We start from the raw sequence: 21539 nt of genomic DNA on the forward strand, positions 1-21539 counted from the left end.
CAGGATTAGAATTCAAAACGAAAGATTGGAAAAATGGTCTGAAATCAACAAAAATTCATTAAATTGAGGGCAAAGTACTCCACTACACTCAGGAAGAAAAAAATCAAATGCACAAAAAATGGAGAACAACCAGCTAGGCAGTAGCACTGCTGAAAAAAGATCTGGGATCATAGCAGATCACTAATTAAAAATGAGTCAACAATATGATGCAGCTGCAAAAAAGGCTAATATCATTCTGCGATGTATTAACAGGAGTATCTCATGTAAGCCAGAAGGTAATTGTTCTGCTCCACTTGTCACTAGTGAGATCTTAGCTTGAGTATTGTGTCCAGTTCTAGGCACCACACTTGAAGAACAGTATGGACAAACTGAAGAGCATCCAGAGGAGAGAAACAAAAATTATAAAAGATTTAGAAAACTTGACCTATAAGCTAAGATTAAAAAAACTGGTCATGTTTAATTTTGAAAAAAGAAGACTGAGGGAGGACCTGTTAAGCGCTGTTATAAAGGGGACTGTGATCAATTGTTCTGCAATATCCACTGAAGGCAGGAGAAGTAAGGCGTGTATCCTTCACCAAAGGAGATTTTGGTTAGATATTAAGAAAAACTCTCTAAATATAAGAATGGTTAAGCCCTGAAATAGGCTTCCAAGAGAGCTTGTGAAATCCACCCGCATTGGAGGTTTTCAAGGAGAGATTAGACAAACACCTGCCATGCTGCTCTAATTTATACAGGAGACTAAAATAACCGTATTATATGGGGAGGTGAAAAAGTGGCATAGAACCACCTTTGCCCTTCACTTCTTTTCCTGCACCAAGTAGGATGTTAAATAGAGCCCTTGACTTTGTCTCTGCCTTGAGTCATTACCAAGCTGTTGCAGCCTATGTCAGGATTGGATGGCTCGAATCTGTTTGCCACATACTTGCTTTTATAGGAATGATTTGGGTGTTTGTTTCTGTAATGGTCTTTTTCTTAAGAAAGCTTGAATTAGCAGGTTGTACAGGAATGAGTAGAAGGGCTGCTACTAAAACCATTGGTATTTTGGTAAACTCCCTCAAAACTGTCAACGGGACAAAAGAGAAGGCTTTTGGCTGGAAGATTCCCTTGTAATAGTAGAAGTACACGTACCACTAGTGGCGCTCTGGTATGGGTATGTTGAGAGAGATTTACTATTGTGGGTTTTAGAGATTCCATCTGAAATCTTGCCGCCTTGTGTATTTTCTGAATGATGTTGGTCCTGTCCGATTTTCTCATCTCTTTTTTGATTTTGGAGAGCAACTGTCTCTGGGCTCCAAACCATAACAAAGGAGAGATGACTTGAGTCACTCTCAGGTGCTGGTGTCTTGACTTTAGTTTCAGGGATATGATAAGCTTGTCTTAGGGGTTTTTTTCTGACAGCTCTATCAGAAACCCCATTTGAACTGTCTGAATCACCCCATTGATCCCAGATATTCCTCTCCCTCTCCTCTAGTGTGACCCTTCCTCTAAAGGGTGTTCTCCCAGAGTCATGCAGTGGTTTGATTGTTCTTTGATTGGTCTGGAATACTACTCTCTGTCCCTTCTTCTGCTGAAACTATTTCTATCCCAAGGGGGTAATCATGGTTTTGGATTGGAAACGAGTGATGGCCACCAAAAAGTTGTCTTTCCAAAAAGGCTTTTTCCACATCCCTTTGTGTTCAGTGTAACAGTAGTGTATAACAAGGACAAATTACTGTTATACTTATTCTCTCCTGGAGTGTGATTCATTGTTACTATCAAGCAGTAGTGGCAAAGGGGGAAATTGAGAAACTTTTACTATGTGTAGCGCTAAATACTGTGGACTGAGTAAGAAAAATAAGAGTACCAAGGAAAGAAGGAAAGGTCTTTTGCATACAGGAAGAATAATTAAATAGCTCTCACTATGGATGCTTTTGGTTCCATGTTGGTCACTGACCTATGTGCCATTGTATGAATGGACTCTTTCTCCCACCAACTTTGCATAGGTGCTTTTGGACATCTGACAATCCACTGCTCCTTACCTGAGCTGTATCAGGGAGGAGTTGTGAATCTTGAGACCCCAGTTGTACTTTCCCACAAGGCTATTGGGGCAGTTAAAGTTCTCTCAAACCAACATCTTTCCTCATCCCAGCATATCAGAGCACATCTTGGTTCAAAGCCGTCTCTGAATTTGTTGGGATACTCTTTCTGTTTGATGCCAGACTCTGAACTGAGTTTTTTGTCAGTTACAGTAGTTAGAAAGAAAAATGTGTTCAGAACACTCGTTTCTGTTTTTCTTGGGGACTTTGTGAGGTCACCTGTCAAGGTTTCCCAGATAGAACTGTGAACATCACACACTATATCCTGAGTTCAACTATATTCCCAAAGTACGTGAGTGAAACTAAGAGTAGTGCAACTCATGTGACAAATCGTATGTGGAGCTGAAATAGGCAAGTGCAGAGCAACATAAACTGTCAAGTATATTTTGGTGGTTGTTACATAAGTGAATATCAAAATGCAAGATGTCATGGACCATAGACTGCAAGAGAGTGAGTTCTCTTTTAGTGAGTACTTTTCCTGTCAGGCACTGATCTTTCAGGGAGCTTGCCATTTCCATGATCAAACTTTTTTTAACTCTGTCCTAGTGAAAGGTGATAATTATTATGACTGTGATTAAGACTGCACTTCTATTAATAAACGCACTTTTCTTCAAGGGGTTGTAACTTGGTCAGAAAAATTTACTCCAGAGTGAACAATGATTTTTAATTGAATATCTTTGATCTCTTTCCTATTTTTAATCAGTTTTCAGAAAAGATCTCTTTTGTCATTTCTGATACAAGTGTTAAAATAAAGAAAAATTAAAGGTAAATATATCTTTTTGTCTGAATTGAACTCTGCCCCATTCAGTGGCTTTCTGAGTCAAATTGCCTTCTTACAGCTAGTTTTTAATCACTTCAGCAGCCCACGCTTGGCAACATTCTTATCACTGGCACATTTCAGTTTCACAGGGCACATTTTTATGACATTTCATACAAAAACTTGACATCTTTATCATTGGTTTTCTTTATCAGGTGCTAACACTTCAAGTTGAGCTTATTAACAAGTAACTCAGGGTACGTCTACACTACAGGATTATTCCGATTTTACATAAACCGGTTTTGTAAATGGGACAAAAGTCGAGTGCACACAGCCACACAAAGCACAATAATTCGGCGGTGTGCATCTATGTACCGAGGCTAGCATCGATTCCTTGTGCGTTGCACAGTGGGTAGCTATCCCATAGTTCCCGCAGTCTCCCCCGCCCATTGGAATTCTGGGTTGAGATCCGAATGCCTGATGGTGCAAAAACAGTGTCACGGGTGATTCTGGGTAAATGTCGTCACTCGTTCCTTCCTCCGTGAGAGCAACGGCAGACAATCATTTCGCGCTCTTTTTCCCTGGATTGCCCTGACAGACGCCATAGCATGGCAACCATGGAGCCCTTTTTGCCTTTTGTCACTGTCACCGTATGTATACTGGATGTCGCTGACAGAGGTGGTACTGCAGCCCTACAAAGCAGCATTTATTTGCAAGGTAGCAGAGACGGTTACCAGTCGTTCTGTACCGTCTGCTGTGCCATTGTAAATTGGCGAGATGATGGTTATCAATCGTTCTGTACCATTTGCTGCTGTCATGGGTGCTCGTGGCTGACCTTCGCTGAGGTCGGCCGGGGGCGCAAAGACAAAAATGAGAATGAGTCCCCGGGTCATTCCCTCCTTTATGTTTTATCTAAAAATAGAGTCAGTCCTGCCTAGAATATGGGGCAAGTGTACTAGAGAAGGAGTGTATCAGAGAACCAGAGAGCACAGTCGCTGTGTGTCAGATCCCACAGAAATGATGAGCTGCATGCCATTCTAGGGGGTGCCCTTGCAACAACCCCACCTGTTGCTTCCCTTCTCCCCCAACCTTTCAGGGCTACCATTGCAGGGTCCCCCCATTTGTGTGATGAAGTAATAAAGAATGCAGGAATAAGAAACACTGACTTTTTAATGAGATAAAATGAGAGGGAGGCAGCCTCCAGCTGCTGTGATAGTCCAGGCAGGATATTAAACAGTGGCAGGGAGAGGAGCCCAGCAATCCGCTGCTATGATAGTCCAGGCAGTACAGAATCTTTTCTTTAGACATGAAAGGGGTGGGGCTGATGGAGTTCAGCCCCCAGTTGCTATGATGAGGACGGTTACCAACCGTTCTGTACCATCTGCCAGGAATAACCGGGAGTCATTCCTATTTTTACCCAGGTGCCCCCAGCCGACCTCACCTGATACCAGCCAGGAGCACTCACGGGCTGATGACGAGGACAGCTACCAGTCCTACTGCACTGTACCGTCTGCCACCGGGGAAGGGAGGGGAGAGGATGCTGCTGTTCAGTGCCCCAGCACCACGTCTACCAGCAGCATGCAGTAGACATACGGTGACATTGAAAAAAGTCAAGAAACGATTTTTTTCCCTTTTCTTTCACGGGGGGGGCAGGGGGAGTAAATTGATGAGATATACCCTGAACCACCCCGAACAATGTGTTTGACCCTACAGGCATTGGGAGCTCAGCCAAGAATGCAAATGCTTTTCGGAGACTGCGAGGACTGTGGGATAGCTGGAGTTCTCAGTCCCCCCTCCCTTCCTCCATGAGTGTCCATTTGATTCTTTGGCTTTCCGTTACGCTTGTCACAAAGCACTGTGCTGTGGACTCTGTATCATAGCCTGGAGATTTTTTTCAAATGTTTTGGCATTTCGTCTTCTGTAACAGAGCTCTGATAGAACAGATTTGTCTCCCCATACAGCGATCAGATCCAGTAACTCCCGTAAGGGCCATGCTGGAGCTCTTTTTGGATTTGGGACTGCATCGCCACCCGTGCTGATCAGAGCTCCACGCTGGGCAAACAGGAAATGCAATTCAAAAGTTCGCGGGGCTTTTCCTGTCTACCTGGCCAGTGTATCCGAGTTCAGATTGCTTTCCAGAGCGGTCACAGTGGTGCACTGTGGGATACCGCCTGGAGGCCAATACCATCAATTTGCAGCCACACTAACCCTGATCCGATATGGTAATACTGATTTCAGCGCTACTCCTCTCGTCGGGGAGGAGTACAGAAACCGGTTTAAAGAGCCCTTTATATCGATATAAAGGGCCTCGTTGTGTGGACGGGTGCAGCGTTAAATCGGTTTAACGCTGCTAAAATCAGTATAAACGCGTAGTGTAGACCAGGCCTCAGTTCTCATTGCTTTCTGTTTTGTCTTTCTTGCAGATCTGCTGGAGAAGACTCACAGGAGAGAGGAAGAAATGGCAGCGCTACAGGTATATCTACTAATTAGACTGGAGAAGCTTTATTTTTTGGTAACCTTCCTCCTTAATGCCTTTCTCCTAAATCCACACAGAGGAAACCCACAGCCACACAGTGACTGCTCACCGGTAAGACTACAATGCTGGATTGCTTTCTTCCAGCCAATAGCTAGACTGATAATAGAGCAGACTTAACTGGCTAGCAGGCTTCCATCTCATGGTTGTACTTCTTGCTGTCTAGTCTATTCATGATACTACAGCCACCAGTGAGATTCAGCCCAATTACTATTGTTTTCTGTAGGTGGCAAATGCAGTTCATCAGCAAAATGGGTGCTTTCCCTTTGGAGTGAGCCAAGCTGTACTGAATTTGTCTCCGTTGGCGGTTGCTCTTTTTATATCATATGTTTGGCCCCTCTCCATGTGGGCATATATATAGGCACAATGCAAATGCAGAGGGGATATTTATGAAAACACTTCTCAATTTTCTTTGCCAGGAAAGCAAATTCCATTACTTGGAAAAGTTAGTTAAAAGACCAGATGTTTCAGAAGAAAATTATAGAAATGTGCACATATATGTAATGTAATAGGTATATGTGTGTCTGTGTATGTTTGTGTTTTTACTCTAGGTCAGGGATTGTCAACCTTCAGCTCGCGGTCCACCAGGTTAAGCCCCCTGGCTGGTCGGGCCAGTTTGTTTACCTGCCACGTCTGCAGGTTTGGCCGATAGCAGCTCCCGCTGAACGCAGTTCACCATTCCAGGCCAATGGGGACTGTGAGAAGCTGTGGCCAACACATCCCTCAGCCCACATCACTTCCCACAGCCTCCATTGGCCTGGAGCGGCGAACCATGGCCAGCAGGAGCCGCGATCAGTCGAACCTGCTGGCGCAACTGGTAAACAAACCAGCCTGGCCCGCCAGAGTGCTTACCCTGGCAGGCTGCGTGCCAAAGGTTGCCGATCCCTGATCTAGTTCATTAGGTTGATTCCTCTTCTTGGAGTATATTTGTTTTTCCCATAACATCGAGTAAAATCTCAAATGTAGATTCAATTTTCATCCCAGCTAGCTTTGTAAATCTCCATGCAGCCACAGCATGTGTGTGTGTTCTGGCAGCAATGTCCAGTGAAATGTCCATTCAAAGAAATGAAGCCCTAGAGTGTGCCAAGTATGGTCGAATTTCCTATGGCAAACCCTTGCTAGATGTATAGAATTTAGTATGTCATACAGCAGTGAAGTGGTTAACTTTATTAGCAGTTAGTGGTTTACATTAGTCTTGAACCTTTTTTAACCTTAGACCCAGCACTGGAATACTATTTAAGCATACCGTAACAGTCACAGAAGGCATGCATTCCTTTGAACTCAAAAGGAATAGGAAGGCAAGAAATAAACCAGTATGGCTAAATGGTGAGGTTCAGGAGGTTTATTCAAGCAAAGCAGGTGTCTTTTAGAAAATGAAAATCAAGCGCATATGAAAACATTTGAGAGGAGCAAAAAATACAGCAGGCAACATGTAGTATGGAAGTTAAAAGGCTTAAATAAAATATGAAAAGCAAATAGTCATAAATATAAAAAACAAATAAGACATAATTAACTATGTCAGAAACAGGAAGATTATTAAAGAAGCTCTAGGTCTGCTGCATTAAAAGGGAGTAAAGGGAGCAATCAAGAAGAATAAGACTATTGTGGAGAAGCTAAAGACTTATCTGCATACATTTTTGCCATGGGGTAGTTAAGGTATCTACTCTTTTCGAATTGCAAAGATGAGATACTCAGAAGTTGAGAGGTCAAAAGTAGTAATGCAGAACCAAATTGATAAATTAAGCAACAAGTTAACAGGCCCATGTAGTACACCCAAGAGTTCTGAAGGAATTATGAATTAAGTGTCTGAACTGCAAAATTATCCTTTGACTCTTTGGCTTTACTAAGTTCTGTACTTTTGCTGTTAACTTTATTCAGTGACTCACAATAAACATGAAACCAGTGCTGGTTCTTTTCAGATTTTGTGACTGGTACACTAGCCTTTCCATGTTTTGCCTTGATTCCAAGCTACTGTGCTGTGCCTTTTTGACTCTCCCCTGCCCACTTATTTTTCATTTTCATTTTCTTGGACTGCCGTAGGTGCTCCAAACTGTAGTGTCTTTTGAACACGTCAAGCTTCATTTGCGTAAGAGAATGCACAATTAAAAGGGAGGTTTTGGACAATAAAGCCAAGATCTTTAGAAGGTGGTATTTTTATTGATAAACTGGAACAGTTGCCTGAAAAGATTGGGAAACACAATTTGATACCTTGTTGACACTGGAAATTTCAGCCACTGATGAATCTACACTAGTGCAAACCCCTTAGTATAGATCTACTGTACTGGTGTGAACTCTGAAACAAGGTGCTGGCTAGGAGAAACAAGCCAGGCCCCTGTTAGCCCTGCAGGCCTGGGTAGCCAGCCTTCCCTATAAAGCTGCCTAAGAGACAGGAAGGAGAGGGAGACAAGAAAGGGAGGAGGGTGGGCTCTAGATCCCTGCTGGCTGGGTAGATAGTACTCTCCAAGAGTCTTGGTCTCTGTAAATACTTGTAAATAGTAGGTGGTGGGAATGGACACAAACAATAAAAGGACACGGGTGCTGCACCTCAGTTGGTCTCTGGGTGTTTTGGGGGCCTAAGCCGGTGAGTACCAGGTTACACATGGGGGCTTATCCGGGATATGACACCAGCGACTGTGGTTGGCGGCCCTGGAGATGGAAAAGACCCTAAAATGGGTGGTGAAGCTGCAGGAGGAGATGCAGCAGGCCCTGGTCAATGTCCTGTTGTCCCAGCAGACTAAGAAGCAGGTGTTCCTGACCAGGCAGGCAGAACAACAACAAAGCCTGCAGGACTTTCTCAGGGAGCAGACCAATACTCAAGCGCAGCTCCTACAGTGGCTGATGAGTCCTGCGGTGAGTGAGGGCACCCAGGCTCCGGGCTGGGGACTATGCAAGATGAGCCCAGCAGATGAGCCGGATGCATTCTTGGGGACATTTGAGCGGGTAGCCACAGGCACCGGGTGGGAAAGGACAACTTGGGCCCTTCGGCTCGCACTGTACCTGGTGGGAGAGGCTCAAGCGGCCTATATGGCACTGAGCGAAGAACGCGCCCGGGATTATGGGACTGTATGGGCCGCTACTCTAGACCTGGTGGGCCTATCAGCCAAACGCTACCGGCAGAAGCTGCAGGCCGCTCGCTGGACGGCCGCCATGCGGCCCCGCACTTTTACCGAGAGGCTAACAGACTGGGCGACCTGGTGGCTACGGCCCAAGATACAGACCACAGCGGAGATTATGGACAGTGTGATCATTGGAACAGTTGTTACAAAGCTTCCCCAAGACAATATGGGTCTAGGTGAGGCAACACCAGCCTGAGACTGTAGAGGCTGCGGTGAGGTTAACCGAAGAGTACATAGAGGCCGAGAGACCCCGGAGGGAGGACCAGCCCCAGAAGGATAGGGAGCCAGGGAAGAGGCAACCTGAGCCATTCTCTGGGGCGGCCCCAGGGAAGAGGGGTGAGCCCTGAGGGACACCCGATCGATTGGCCTGGCTTACCTCCTGGAAATGCAGCAAACCGGGACACACAAAACGGGACTGCCCGGAGATGGAGTGCAGGTGGGCCATGTTTTGTGAGTGGACACAGGTAGCAGGGCAGATAGGGGGATGGAACCTGCCCACTATCCCTGTGAAAGTGGGAAGACAACACCAAGCTGGCATGCTTGGACGAGGCTGTACGCAGACGAGGCCTCGAACCCACACACAGATGTAGGGGAAACTGAGGCAGGGAAGATCCTGCCCGATGTGAGCATAACTCCCGACCCTGTCCCTCAGGTACAGGAGGAGCAAGGGTTGGGGCCCTCCCTACCGTGTGATTGATGTGAGGATCTGCGGGCAGAGGCAGAATTAGGGGGGCAGTGTCTGCCTCCGTAGTGTACCTTCTGTGGGCGGGGGATGGAGCGAACGCTGGTGGAGGGGGTGGGGCTCACCCAGGTCCGGGGGAAGACCTTCCCGCGGAGAGTCTCACCCCAAGTAAAAATAAAAGGCGAAAGGGCCGGAAGGCAGGTGGGCCGAGGGCGGCTGGACCGTATGCTTCTTCAGCGAGGAGGAGTATAACAGGGTGTTGGCTCGGAGAAACAAGCCAGGCCCTTGTTAGCCCTGTTCTAGAGGAAAAAGGGTTAGTTGGGCTGGTTGAGGGGCCACGCCCTAATTACCAGAGGGGATCCACCTGCAGACCTGGGTAGCCAGCCTGCCATATAAAGCTGGCTAAGAGACAGAAAGGAGGGGGAAACGTGGGCTCTAGATCCCTGCTGGCTAGGTAGCTAGTAGTCTCCAAGAGTCTTGGTCTCTGTAAATACTTGTAAATAGTAGGTGGTGGGAACGGACACAAAGAATAAAAGGACATGGGTGCTGCACCTTGGTTGGTCTCTCAGTGTTTTGGGGGCCTAGGCCGGTGAGGGTCAGGTTACATCTCTGATTTGTGCAAAAGCATCTTTCCTCAGTCTCAAACCAGGGTAAGATTTATTGTTGTAAATCACAATTTACACTACAACTTGCACTAAACCTTAATTGAGAAAAGGCCTTAATAGATCAAAAAACGCTCCTGATGAAGCATTCTGCCTATCAAGCTAGTGGGTCCTATCTGCTATATATACAACATTTTTGGGCTTTAAGCAGCCTACTGAGCTTTTGTTGAAAAGAAACCAGTTGCTACTCATGTAATGTAATCACTTTCACACACTAAATTCTGTAACCTCTTTTTCATGTCATTCTCCTCCCTCCCCACTAAGATACTTGAAGCAACTAATCTAGAAAATGTATGAATGGCCTTCAAAACTGCATTTTACAACATCGTAGCCTCTGGTATAGGAAAGAAAAATAAACTTAAAAAAGTAGATGCAATAATTCCCACTAAAATTTAGAATTATATTGTGGCATGTAATTTATTGCCCTGAGGAGCTCAGGAAGGGTTGTAAATCAGAGGGCATCATCGCACCCAAGCTCTCCAGTATACAGAGGGAGTGCATAGGCTTGCACTATGCCTTTCCTGCTCTTCCCAGTATATCCATTTGTTACCAGGGTTCCAGGGAGCCACACTGTGGTTACTCAGTTAGGGTGAACTGCAAAGAATGGGGCAGACAATCCCCAAAGCTGGTGGATATTCCAATACTTAGATTAACGAAGCCAGCACAAAACAGCTTCTATAATACCTTACTGGTTACCCAGAAGCCAATGACACAGTTCCCTTAAAGCAACCCAGTCTTAGGCCTCCACACAGACACCCAAGTCAAATATGATGAAGATTACTGAAAATTTTATTCATCATATGAGAAAATTCTACCAGTCCCAAAGGATCAGCCAGGTTAATGAATATTTCAAATCTCATCTAAATACACACTTACAGCCAATCCTTATTAACTAAATTAAAATTCATTTTAAAAGAAAAGAGAGAGTGTATTGGTTAAAAGATCAGTATGCATACAGACATGAGCACAGTTCTGAGATCAGATTCATAGTAGAGATGGTGAGCTTTGTAGTTGCAAAGAGTTCTTTCTGAATTAGTCTATAGGTTATAGTCCAAAGTTCATATTCAGGGTAATCCAGATGGAACTGGAGATCTCAGTCTTATGACTCACACTTCCCCTGCACAAAGCATCAAGCAGATTTGAGATAAAAAGGATCAGGACCCAAAGGGTTTTTAATGCAGTTCCAGGCTTTTTCCTGACAGCTCAGAGTTGTTAGGCGAACAATAGGCAATCATTGAGATTTTGAAGTAGACCTATTTCCTAAGCATCACCAGTAATTAGCTACACAGATTAACAAAAGGCAATTGCCTGTTCTCCACCAGTAGCAGGTGACTTGCTATACATTTCAAAGAGAGATGAATACAGTGACATCACTATGTTTACAGTTCATTTAAATGTTAAGATGCCCTTTTGATCTCTGAATTAACAGAATACAGTATAGACTGAGACTGTGATTATATTGTTAACCTCTAACAATATATATGTAAACACACAAAAACAGAAATATTATCAACCAATGTGTCCCTGAAGGTTGAAGGAGTCAATTAGCCTGCAAGCTGCTTAACCCTTTCTGGCCATGGGTGACATCAGTGAACATAAGAACAGCCATGCTGGGTCAGGCCAATGGTCCATTTAGCCCAGTATCCTGTCTCCCAGCTTCTGGCAATCAGAGGCTAAGGACATTCTGAACATGGGGTTGCATCCCTGATCCTCTTGGCTACTAGCCATTGATGGACCTATCCTCCATGAACTTACCTCGTTCTTTTTTGAATCCTGTTGTAGTTTTGGTCTTCACAACAGACCTCTGGCAACAAGTTATGTTACCTGGGATTTCCTGAACATGAAACTATGATAACTAGTCTTTGTTTTTCAGCACTTTCAGGACATAAAACAATGGGGATATGGCTCCTCTGTCTGACAAATGATTGGTACGCACAAGAGTGCTTTCACCTAAAAATCCTTGTTTTTATTCAGTCTAAAACACATCTCTAAAATTGGACATCAGACTCCTAGCTCATCAAAAGCTTCTCCAAGCTTCTCCAAATTGCACACGCTAATTAATATTTTTATAGGTTGCTCAAAACAAAGCACATAATTTATAGTAACCCCCTAGTGGGCTAACAATTTTCCTAGCATCAGCAAATAACTCATAATTCTTCTTATCAGCAACGCAACTCCCAGGAAAAAAAACCTCATGGTCACAGACACACAGGTTAAAAATCAACTATTCACACTCCCTCCCATTTTATGAGTTTGTCACTTCATTTATTCTTATGAGCAACATTGCAGTCGTGCAGCTGTTTTGTTTGCTTAGGAGGCCAAATTATTCCTGACTATGTGGTGGTCTCACTTCCAGTTAATGGTGGCTGAGTATACAAAGTGGCCGCATTTCTGTCAAGTTCTGTTTTCTTGTAACAGTACCACAGGCTGACTGTGTGTTGTGTGAACAAGTACTTCCTTTTGTTTGTTTTAAATCTGCTGAATATTCTTTTCATTGGGTGACCCCTTGTTTTTGTGTTATGTAAAGGAGTAAATAGCACCCCCTTATTCACTTTTGCCATACCAGTCACAATTTCATAGCCTCTATCATTCCCCTCTTAGTTGTCTCTTTTTCCAAGATGAAAAGTCCCAGTCTTTTTAATCTTTTCTCATACAGAAGCAGTTCCAATTTTTGTTGCACTTTTCTGTATCTTTTAAAATTCCAATATATCTTTTTTGAGATGAGTGACCAGACCTGCACACAGTATTCAAGATGTGGGAGTACCATGGATTTATATAGTAGCATTATGATATTTTCTGTCTTATCTTTCCCTTTTCCAATGGCTCCTAACATTCTGTTAGTTTTTTTGACTGCTGCTGCACATTGAGTGGATGTCTTCAGAGAGCTATCCACAATGACTCCTAAATCTCTTTTTCGAGTGGTAACGTCTAATTTTAGGCACCATCATTTTGTATATATAATGGGGATTACATTTTTCAATGTGCGCATTACTTTGCATTTATCAGCATTGCATTTTCTCTGCCATTTTGTTGCCAAATCACCCAGTTTTGTGAGATCCCTTTGTAACTCTTCCCAGTCTGTTTTGAACTTATCTATCTTGAATAATTTTATATTGTTTGTAAATATTGCCGCCTCAGTGTTTACCATTTTTTCCAGATCATTTATGAATATGTTGAACAGTACTGGGCTCAGTACAGATCCCTGAGGAACACCACTATTTACCTCTCTCCATTGTGAAAACTAACCATTTATTCCTACCCTTTGTCTTCTGTCCTTTAACCAGTTACTCATCTATGAGAGGACCTTCCCTCTTGCTCCATGACAGCTTACTTTACTTAAGAGCCTTTGGTGAGGAACTTTTGTCAAAGGGTTTCTGAAAGTACACTATATCCACTGGACCACCCTTATCCACGTTTGTTGATCCACTCAAAACATTCTAATAAGTTGATGAGATTTCCCATTACATTACTCTCCTCAAACAAATCATTTTCAACTATGTGTCTGGCAATTCTGACTCTTTACTATAGTTTCAACTAGATCTGTCAATTAATCAGTTAACTCGTGCAATAAACTCAAAAAAATTAATCACAATTAAAAAAATCAGTTCAGGGCTCAGGTAGGGATGAGCACCCACACAGTCTAGGGGCTAGGAAGGGGTGAGCACCCACACAGTCTAGGGGCTTAGGAAGGAGGGGGAGGGGACACCAACCAAGACTAGCATCCCAGCTTGATGGACAGTAGACGTACACAGGCCTATGGTGGGGAGTCTGCCATTGCACAGGTGGAGTGGCAGGGGTAGGGGGACACAGGCCCTCCCAACTCTTATCACGTCCCAGCCGATGGCCCGAACTGCAGGGCAGTGGTCCACCACTGGGTCAGCAGGGATCCAGCTGCAACATGCTGACCTAGAAACAGTCAGCAAATTAGCTGAACAATCATTGGCTACCCCATGGCTACTTCCTACCTCCCCAGAGTTTAGTACCTCTGGAATCCACAGGTCCTCTGTCTCCTCTGGGTACACAGTTGACGGCAGTCCTGGCAACTCCCCTTCTGGGTCTTGTTTCCTCCAGGGGCAGTGTGCTACAGAGCACAAATTCAGCTCCCAGATGCCACAACAGAGGAGGTGTCCATCTCCTTCCCTGGCTTCTGCACAACTGAACTGCAGAGGCCTTCCTTTTTACTTCCTATCTGTCCTGGTACTTCTGGCAAGGGGGCGGGTTTTGCTCCACCCACTAGGGGAGTGTAGTTATCCTTTTCTGTCCAGTTCGGAGGAAGGCCACTCTGCCTCGCTAAACAAGCCCTTATAAAATTTGTCACTTTTTAGCTCTCTGTCATTATGTGATGTAATTAAATGGGACTTTCTTACGTTTGACTGTTTTTCTTCAGTTCCTATGTGTACTTTATCAACTTCCATCCTCTTCTCCTTACTAGGATATATAGAATCCCCATTAATAGATACTTCTCTAAGGGATGTCTGTGTCTCAACCATGTGCTCCTCTGTACCTGTTGGCTTTCCTCCAGCCCTTAATCTGAAAACTCCTCTACAACCTTTTTAATTTTACATGCTAGCAATCTGGTTTTATTTTGGTTTAGATGGAGCCCATCCTTCTTGTACCGTTTCCTACTTTTCCAAAAGGTTCCCAGTTCCTAATAAATCTGAACCCCTCCTCCATACACCATTGTCTCATCCATGCATTGAGACCCTGCAGTTCTTCCTGTCAAACTGGCCCTGTGCGTGGAACTGGAAGCATTTCAGAGAATGCACCATGGATGTCCTAGATGTCAGTCTCTTACCTAGCAGCCTAAATTTGGCCTCCAGGACCTCTCTCCTACCTTTTCCTATGTCATTGGTATCTACATGTACCATGACCACCCTGCTTCCCCGCAGCACTGCACATAAAGCTGTCTAGATGTCTTGAGAGATCCAAAAACTTTGTATCCAGCAGGCAACTCACCATGCATTCACCCGGTAATCACAAACCCAGCTATCTATGTATGTAATGATCAAATCCACCACTACTGCTATGACCTTTCTCTTCCTAATAACTAGGATTCCCTCCCCTGGAGAATTATACTCAGTGCGAGAGGAAACCGTGATATCATCTGAAGGGAGGGTCCCAACTATGGGATCATTTCCCTCGCTCCACATTAATGTTCTCCTTCCTCGAGACTTTCATCTCCTCAGTAGTACAGGGGGTGTCCCAGAAAGTCTCATCTACATATCCCTGTCTCCCTTAGCTCATCCAGTTCAGCCACTTGGTGTCCAGGGCCCATACTTGGTCTCTGAGGCCATGAGCTCCTTGCAACGAATACACGTATACGCCATCTGCCTACAAGCTGGATTGCTCCCACAATGCTGCTGGACTTCTACCTGCATTCTTTTTATATCTGCAGCATTTTTTTGTTGGGTTTTGTCTGTCTGTTTTTTTGTTTGTTTTTTGTTTTTTTTTTCCAGGGCGAGGAGTAGGCGGGGAGAATGTTAATCAGGTGTATCTAGCTCTCTAAACTTCCTTGCAAAACTCCCCTGTTAGCTGCTCCTGTTTGCTAGCTTCTGTGGTCGCTTTCGAGATGGCTTTTGAACCTCTGTTCTCCCTGAGTAGCCTCACCACCTGGTTAAAGCTTAATAGGTGCTAAAAGGCTTAGGGATGAAAGCCTCCTTAAGAAGCTCTCAGCCTATCTAGCAGGCCACTAGGCTCAGCACATGGCCACCCAAACAAACAGACTACAATGTGCAAGCACGCAAACAGACGACAGACTAATCTAAAGGTTCATGTAGTTGCTCCTTCTTCACCTTGCAAAATTCCTGTTTGCTGCTGCTGTTCACTAGCTGGCATTATGCCTTCCTCCTTTCCTATCCCCTTTTTGGCAATTTGGATTCCTGAAGCACATAAAGAGAACAATAGCTGTGTTTCCCCCAAATACATCCACTACAATATGCTTGGGTTTCTCTGGATGAAGGAGGCAGTACACATGATCAGGGACATATGGCTTTTTGTGTTTAAAAGGAAAAAGAGACAATGAAAAGTGACCACTGTCAAAAAGCCCTTATATTTGTAGGCCATGCTAGGGAAAAACACATTGATTTGTTTTTTAAAGGGAGAAACGACGGGGGTATTCACTAGTATGAACAGTAGGATCAAGATAGGCCTGGGAATAATTTTGTAAACTGAAACTCATTCAGTGTTTGGTAAATGGAAAAGAATAAAAGTAGTGTGAAAAGTAGTTTTCATATTTCTAAAGATATTGCACGCAGTGGAGATAATAACGTAGTAGTCTAAACAGTGGGTTTGAATCATCTAGATTCACTGTAAATAAAAGTTCCGCTCCTGATAGGGTTGACTTGGCCCATCATCCTTCCAAGGTAAATTAAAATTAGACCCATGCAGTTTACTGTGTGTAGGTCACTGGATAAAATCTTAAATACAGAGATCTTCTCTTTTCTGCATGTATATGAAAGACCCCTGTGGCTTACTTTTTGTTAGAGTGGAGATTTGTCACAATATTTTTGTTCAGAATTTCCCTTCATCACATAATCTGTTGTTTAGTTAGTGAGCTTACAGCAGTTATCCTCTTGGCTGCTAACGTCTGCCCTAGAAGCAGCTGTATTTTAGCGATGCAGTAGGGATATAGTTTGGGAAGAGCTTTGAGGTGAAAGGCACACTATAAATGTAAAGTAATAATAAATTGTAACAACACGTCAGGTTGTCTTTAAAACACAGCCATACAATTATTAAACTCTTCACTGCAACTTAGCATTTTTGTTCATTTTTTGTGACATTAGTTTTATCCCCAGTATTTTGTTTTTTGCGTCTACAATATTTGTATATTCTCTTTAGTAGTGTTACTGTTTTTAAATGTAAATGTTTTGTACAGTATCATAATCCCATTTGCTTACGGGTTTATGAACTACTCAAACAGCTAAATCCCTTCTCCAACCCACTTCAGATCAACTGGGACATTGGAAAAATGACTTGAGGGGATCGTTTCCTTGTTCAGCATAGCAGCATGAGTGCAAATGGACCCTTGGAGTTGCTTTTCCTTTTCAGATGCATCAAGGCAATGAAAACTTCCTACAGAATCTTGCAGTCTGAGTGCATGTCTGATCTTGATTTACAATATTTATCTTTGCAAAGTCAGTGCCTGGGAAGCACTGCTGAGGGGTCATAGTGCTGCCTAATTGTTAAAGAATCCAAGCCCGTGGTACTCAGCAGTTGTTTACTAAATGTCTGGAAAAATCTATTCATTTTTAAAAAAGGTTTGTTAATCCTTTGTGCTAGTAGAGATCTTTGTTCTAACTTTATTTGATATAGCAACATATTTTTCCCATAAACATACAACAAAATAGAAATGTACAAAAAGAACAGGTTGGACAAAGCTCTTTGTGTTGTGAAAACAATTTTCCTCCTCTTCCTTTTCCTCCTGGGCTAGAATCCAACCTCTAATGTCAGACTCGGCCCAGACTACGACGATTTTTTTATCCACTCTGAACAATTTACTCATGTAGAGACCATAGAGAATTAACCATTAATTACATATAGGAAGGCCACCATGGATTTCTCAGAATTCAGGTTCTAGTTTCCAGCCCTCTGTCTAGCTTTGTAGGTTCATTTGCAGGAATTAGCATGTTGCATTAAATTATTACTGAGCCAGGCAAGATAACAAGATGTCCTGTGTTTCAAAAAAAAATTAAATAAAGAAACTTTCCTAGTAGCTGACTGATAATGCAGTTTTAAAGCCTCAGTTTTTTCACCTTGCTATAAAAATGAAGCCCATAAGCTCTAGGGATGGAGAAAATATTGAGGCAAATTAGCTGATTGAGATCATGAGCCTATTATTTTATCCCCGCTAGTATAGAGAGTGAAAGTATTGCAGATGCAATGGTCTTAGTTTTTTGAGAGATGGACACAAGGCCAGGCTGTTCTCAGCATCCCTTCATAACCATCCAAGGTACACCAACATTATGGGAGCATTTGGAGTACTGACAGGAGGATGTGTGTCATGTAGGCAGTGTTCAGAAAGGGCTGAAACTTAGAGGAAAAAAGCTGGATGAGAAATTAATGATCTCATTTTAATAGTTTACATGGAAGCTCACTAGACTTGGGCTCTGGATTGTGAAAGAGAAAAAATTCCAGAGACATGGTCAATTCTATCTGGCCTTGGAAAGTTTTACTTTAGGATCTGATCCTCTAGCCTGGTAATTTTAATTGGGTGTGTGGTTATTCATTTCCTCTCCTACACTATGGTATAGAGTTTGTTTATGCTGTTAAATAGTTGCTCTAGTTTCACAAAAGACATGACAGTTCTTTAGTAATAGGTGGAGTGATTCCCATATAGTACATAATTTGTGACGGGCTCATGGATCCTTTATAATGATGGGTGCTGTCTTATCAATAACAAAATGGTTACCATCTACAAGTGTTTAAAAAGTGTAGACAGAGAGAAGGGAGCAAAATAATTTAGGGTAGCGTAATGGAACAGAACTAAAAATATTTGAATTATATTAAACAAAAATAAATTTGAACTAAATCCCAGGGGAAAATTCTAAACACTGAGATCTAGGAGACTGTAGCACAGTCTGTTGAGGCTTGTGGTAGCTTCCCTGTCATTTGTCATTTAAAATTGAACTAGACAAACTTATGGGGAACATACTGAGGAAATAAACTTTCATTGGCTTAGAGGTGGACTAGATGTCCTAACAGGTCTCTTAATCTCCAATTTTGATGAAAGTGAAAAGGCTAAATCTAACTTTAGGGTGGAATCTTTACCCAAGACTGGAACCTCATCATTTTGCCACAGTGTCAAATAGAGCCTCAGCCAACTAGAGCTGTACTTCTCAATTTACTGTGCTCAGAGATCTCAGGAGAGCGGAGAGCCGAGGATAGTAAAACACCTTTTCACTTTAAGTTTTAGTGATGGTTAAATTTTATCACTGTATTTTACCTGAAGTTTGTAGTTTAATTTTGAACTAAAAATTATTACAAATAAACCTGAAAATAGGATGCCCTGAGAATAATATATCCTTCTGCAATAATGTATCCTTCTGTTAATAATACTGAAGTTCAGTAACTGAATCGTCTTCTATGAAAGTATCAAACAGAAGCTCAATTTGAATGGCTCTTTGGCTCATCAGAATAACAAGAATCAGATAGCAGTAGAGGATGTCTCCCTGGATAGTGACGGGATGTTTTCAGTAAATGATAAATTACAGGGTTCCCCTGCTGTTTAAGGGAAATATTAAAACTATATTCTGTTAAAGTACAGATTACTCTGCATCTGAACAATGAATTTTTTTAAGCTAGACACTTACTTGGAGAATTAGTACAGTTGTCCTAATATTTACTCGCAGACCCATCCTTGTATTTCAGAAGTTGATGGAACACCACTATATCTCCAGATATTGTCATATGCACACTTGAAGGACATTGAACTATACTGTTTATTGATGCTGTTTAATAGAGCAATATAGAATGTTATCCATTTTAAGGCCCAATCCAGCAAACACTCATGCATGTGCTTAACATGTGCGTTTTCCCCTTGAAGTCAAATGTTGGACTGTGGTGTTCATACATCATCCTAGATATTCATAACTCTTTCCAGACAAAAGATACAGTCTCTACCCAAAGAGTTTAGAACCTTGGGACCAGATCCTACAAAGAGTTATTGCCCTATGCATTTAGTGTTTGGTACAATGGTCATTTAAATCAGTGGGACAACTGACTTCAATTGACAGTGTGTCAGTTTGATAGTTGTTATTTATTATTTGTATTACAGTAGCATCTATAATCCCCAACTGAGACTGAGTTTTTGTTGTACTAGGCACCTTACAAAGAATAAGTGACAGTCTCTGCCCCAGATTGTTTGCCATCTAAATAAACAAGACAGATAAAGGGTGGGAGGGGAAACAGAGTCACAGAGAGGGGAAGTGACTTGCTCAAGGTTACATAACAAGTTAGTGGCAGAGCTGGGAATAATAGAACCCAGGTCTCCTGACTACCAGTGCTTTATTCACTAGCTCACACTTCCTTCCTCTCATAATATGAATCCCATTGAATTCTGTGGGACAGCATAAAGGTGACTGGATCCAGGAGCGGCTCCAGGCACCAGCACAGCAAGTATGTGCCTGGGGCTGCAAGCCATGGAGGGCAGCGTGCTGGTTGCTGTGAGGGTGGCCATCAGGCTGCCTTCAGCAGCATGCCTGTGGGAGATCTGCCGGTCCCGTGGTTTTGGCGGCAATTCAGTGGTGGGTACGCTGAAGTGTGGGACCGGCGGACCTTCTGCGGGCATGCCACCGAATCTGTATTACCAACAGACCTCCCGCAGGCATGCCGCCAAAAGCCGCCTGACTGCCATGCTTGGAGTGGCAAAATACATAAAGCCGCCCCTGTCTGGATCATTCCTTAGGCTAGATGTGATACAAAAAGAGACAACAACAGATAAATGGGTTAGGCAAGGGAGGGGAAAGGTTTAAACAGAATAGAACTGTGATATTATTTGTGTTTATAGGATATGCGTCAAAATAATTCCACTGGGTGGCGTTTCCTTAGTTAAAATTTTAAAATATTTTAAAATTTTATGTGTATTAATTTGGCAAAGAAATATGGTTCAGCCTTGGCTAGAAGTTCACAAGAAGAATGCTGGAATGTGCAGCATGGAAGTATAGACAAGGAACGTCATACATAAATTATACAAGTCCACAAAAGCAAATATTATTCATGTCTTACTGACTTTCTGTTCTAGAAATTTCTTGTTTGGTGTATAATTCTGGGTTGCTTTTGGCAAGTGCATATAGTCATTGTCTCTAATCTAGAACATATTTATATTCACAATGCTGTCTCTTCAGTAGGTAGAAAAAGTTCTATATCAAATTTGTAGGTGTTTGAAAAAATAATCCTAATAGTCTCAGCTTAAAGTGTTCTTGAAAGAATGTGTGTCCCTTCACTACACACGGTAGGAGGAAGTTAACTCTGTGAAGTTAACACTGCGCTTCTCTTCTGCTTAACCTTGCAGAAGTCCCTCTGCCTGCTTTCTGTGAGGTCAACGCTTAGTTATTGTTAAGTGGGCATGCCATAGAGCTTCCCTGTGGAGGGAGGCACTTGCCCCCACCTCTGTGCCCCAACTATTGAGCATTTCCTCACTGAATATAATGCTGACTAGTCAGCATTATCTCTCGTGGGTTCTTCTTCCATATGGGTAAACTCTATTTCAGGTGGATGGCCTCAGAGCAGCCAGTGACAATGGACGACTGTGCAGCACAGATCCAGAAATCACTGTACTGCTATGGAGGAGGGAAGTCAGGGGAGGCCCTGGGATTCTATGCGAGTGGAAGTTTCATGATGTGGAGGAATATTCCCCGTTGATCTAAGGAAATCAATGGATTTTAGTAGACCTTTAACTTCTACTCATTCTGCTATGGTGAGATGGGCATGAAGAAGTAAACACCACCCCGTTGTCAAAAAAAATTTGCAAGAAACAAAGTGAGTTGAAACTAAGGTTTTTTTCAACCCCTGGCAAAGCGCTTCCCGTTTAGGGAATGATTTGTTTACAAGTACTCAGCTGAGAGAATCGGAAAGTAACCAGTATTCCTACTGCTATCTACATACTACACAGACCACAGTGAGAGATTATGCCATACTCTATCAAAGAAACTGAGGAACCACCTGATCAGCATCCTATACAGCAAACAGGAAAACATCAAAAAAGAGCTCTTCAACCT

The 21539-nt window shown here is 43.0% G+C and overlaps 1 protein-coding gene across 1 annotated transcript in view; it reads left to right on the forward strand.

Moving 5' to 3' along the window:
- The window catches only part of CEP128 (centrosomal protein 128), a 407170-nt gene that overhangs the window by 289498 nt on the left and 96133 nt on the right, over positions 1–21539 (forward strand). Inside the window, 1 exon segment of the mRNA XM_030558988.1 lies at positions 5256–5305. Coding sequence (XP_030414848.1) covers positions 5256–5305 — 50 coding nt within the window.

This window comes from Gopherus evgoodei, chromosome 4 (genome assembly GCF_007399415.2).
Source record: "Gopherus evgoodei ecotype Sinaloan lineage chromosome 4, rGopEvg1_v1.p, whole genome shotgun sequence".
In the NCBI taxonomy this organism is placed as follows: domain Eukaryota; kingdom Metazoa; phylum Chordata; order Testudines; family Testudinidae; genus Gopherus; species Gopherus evgoodei.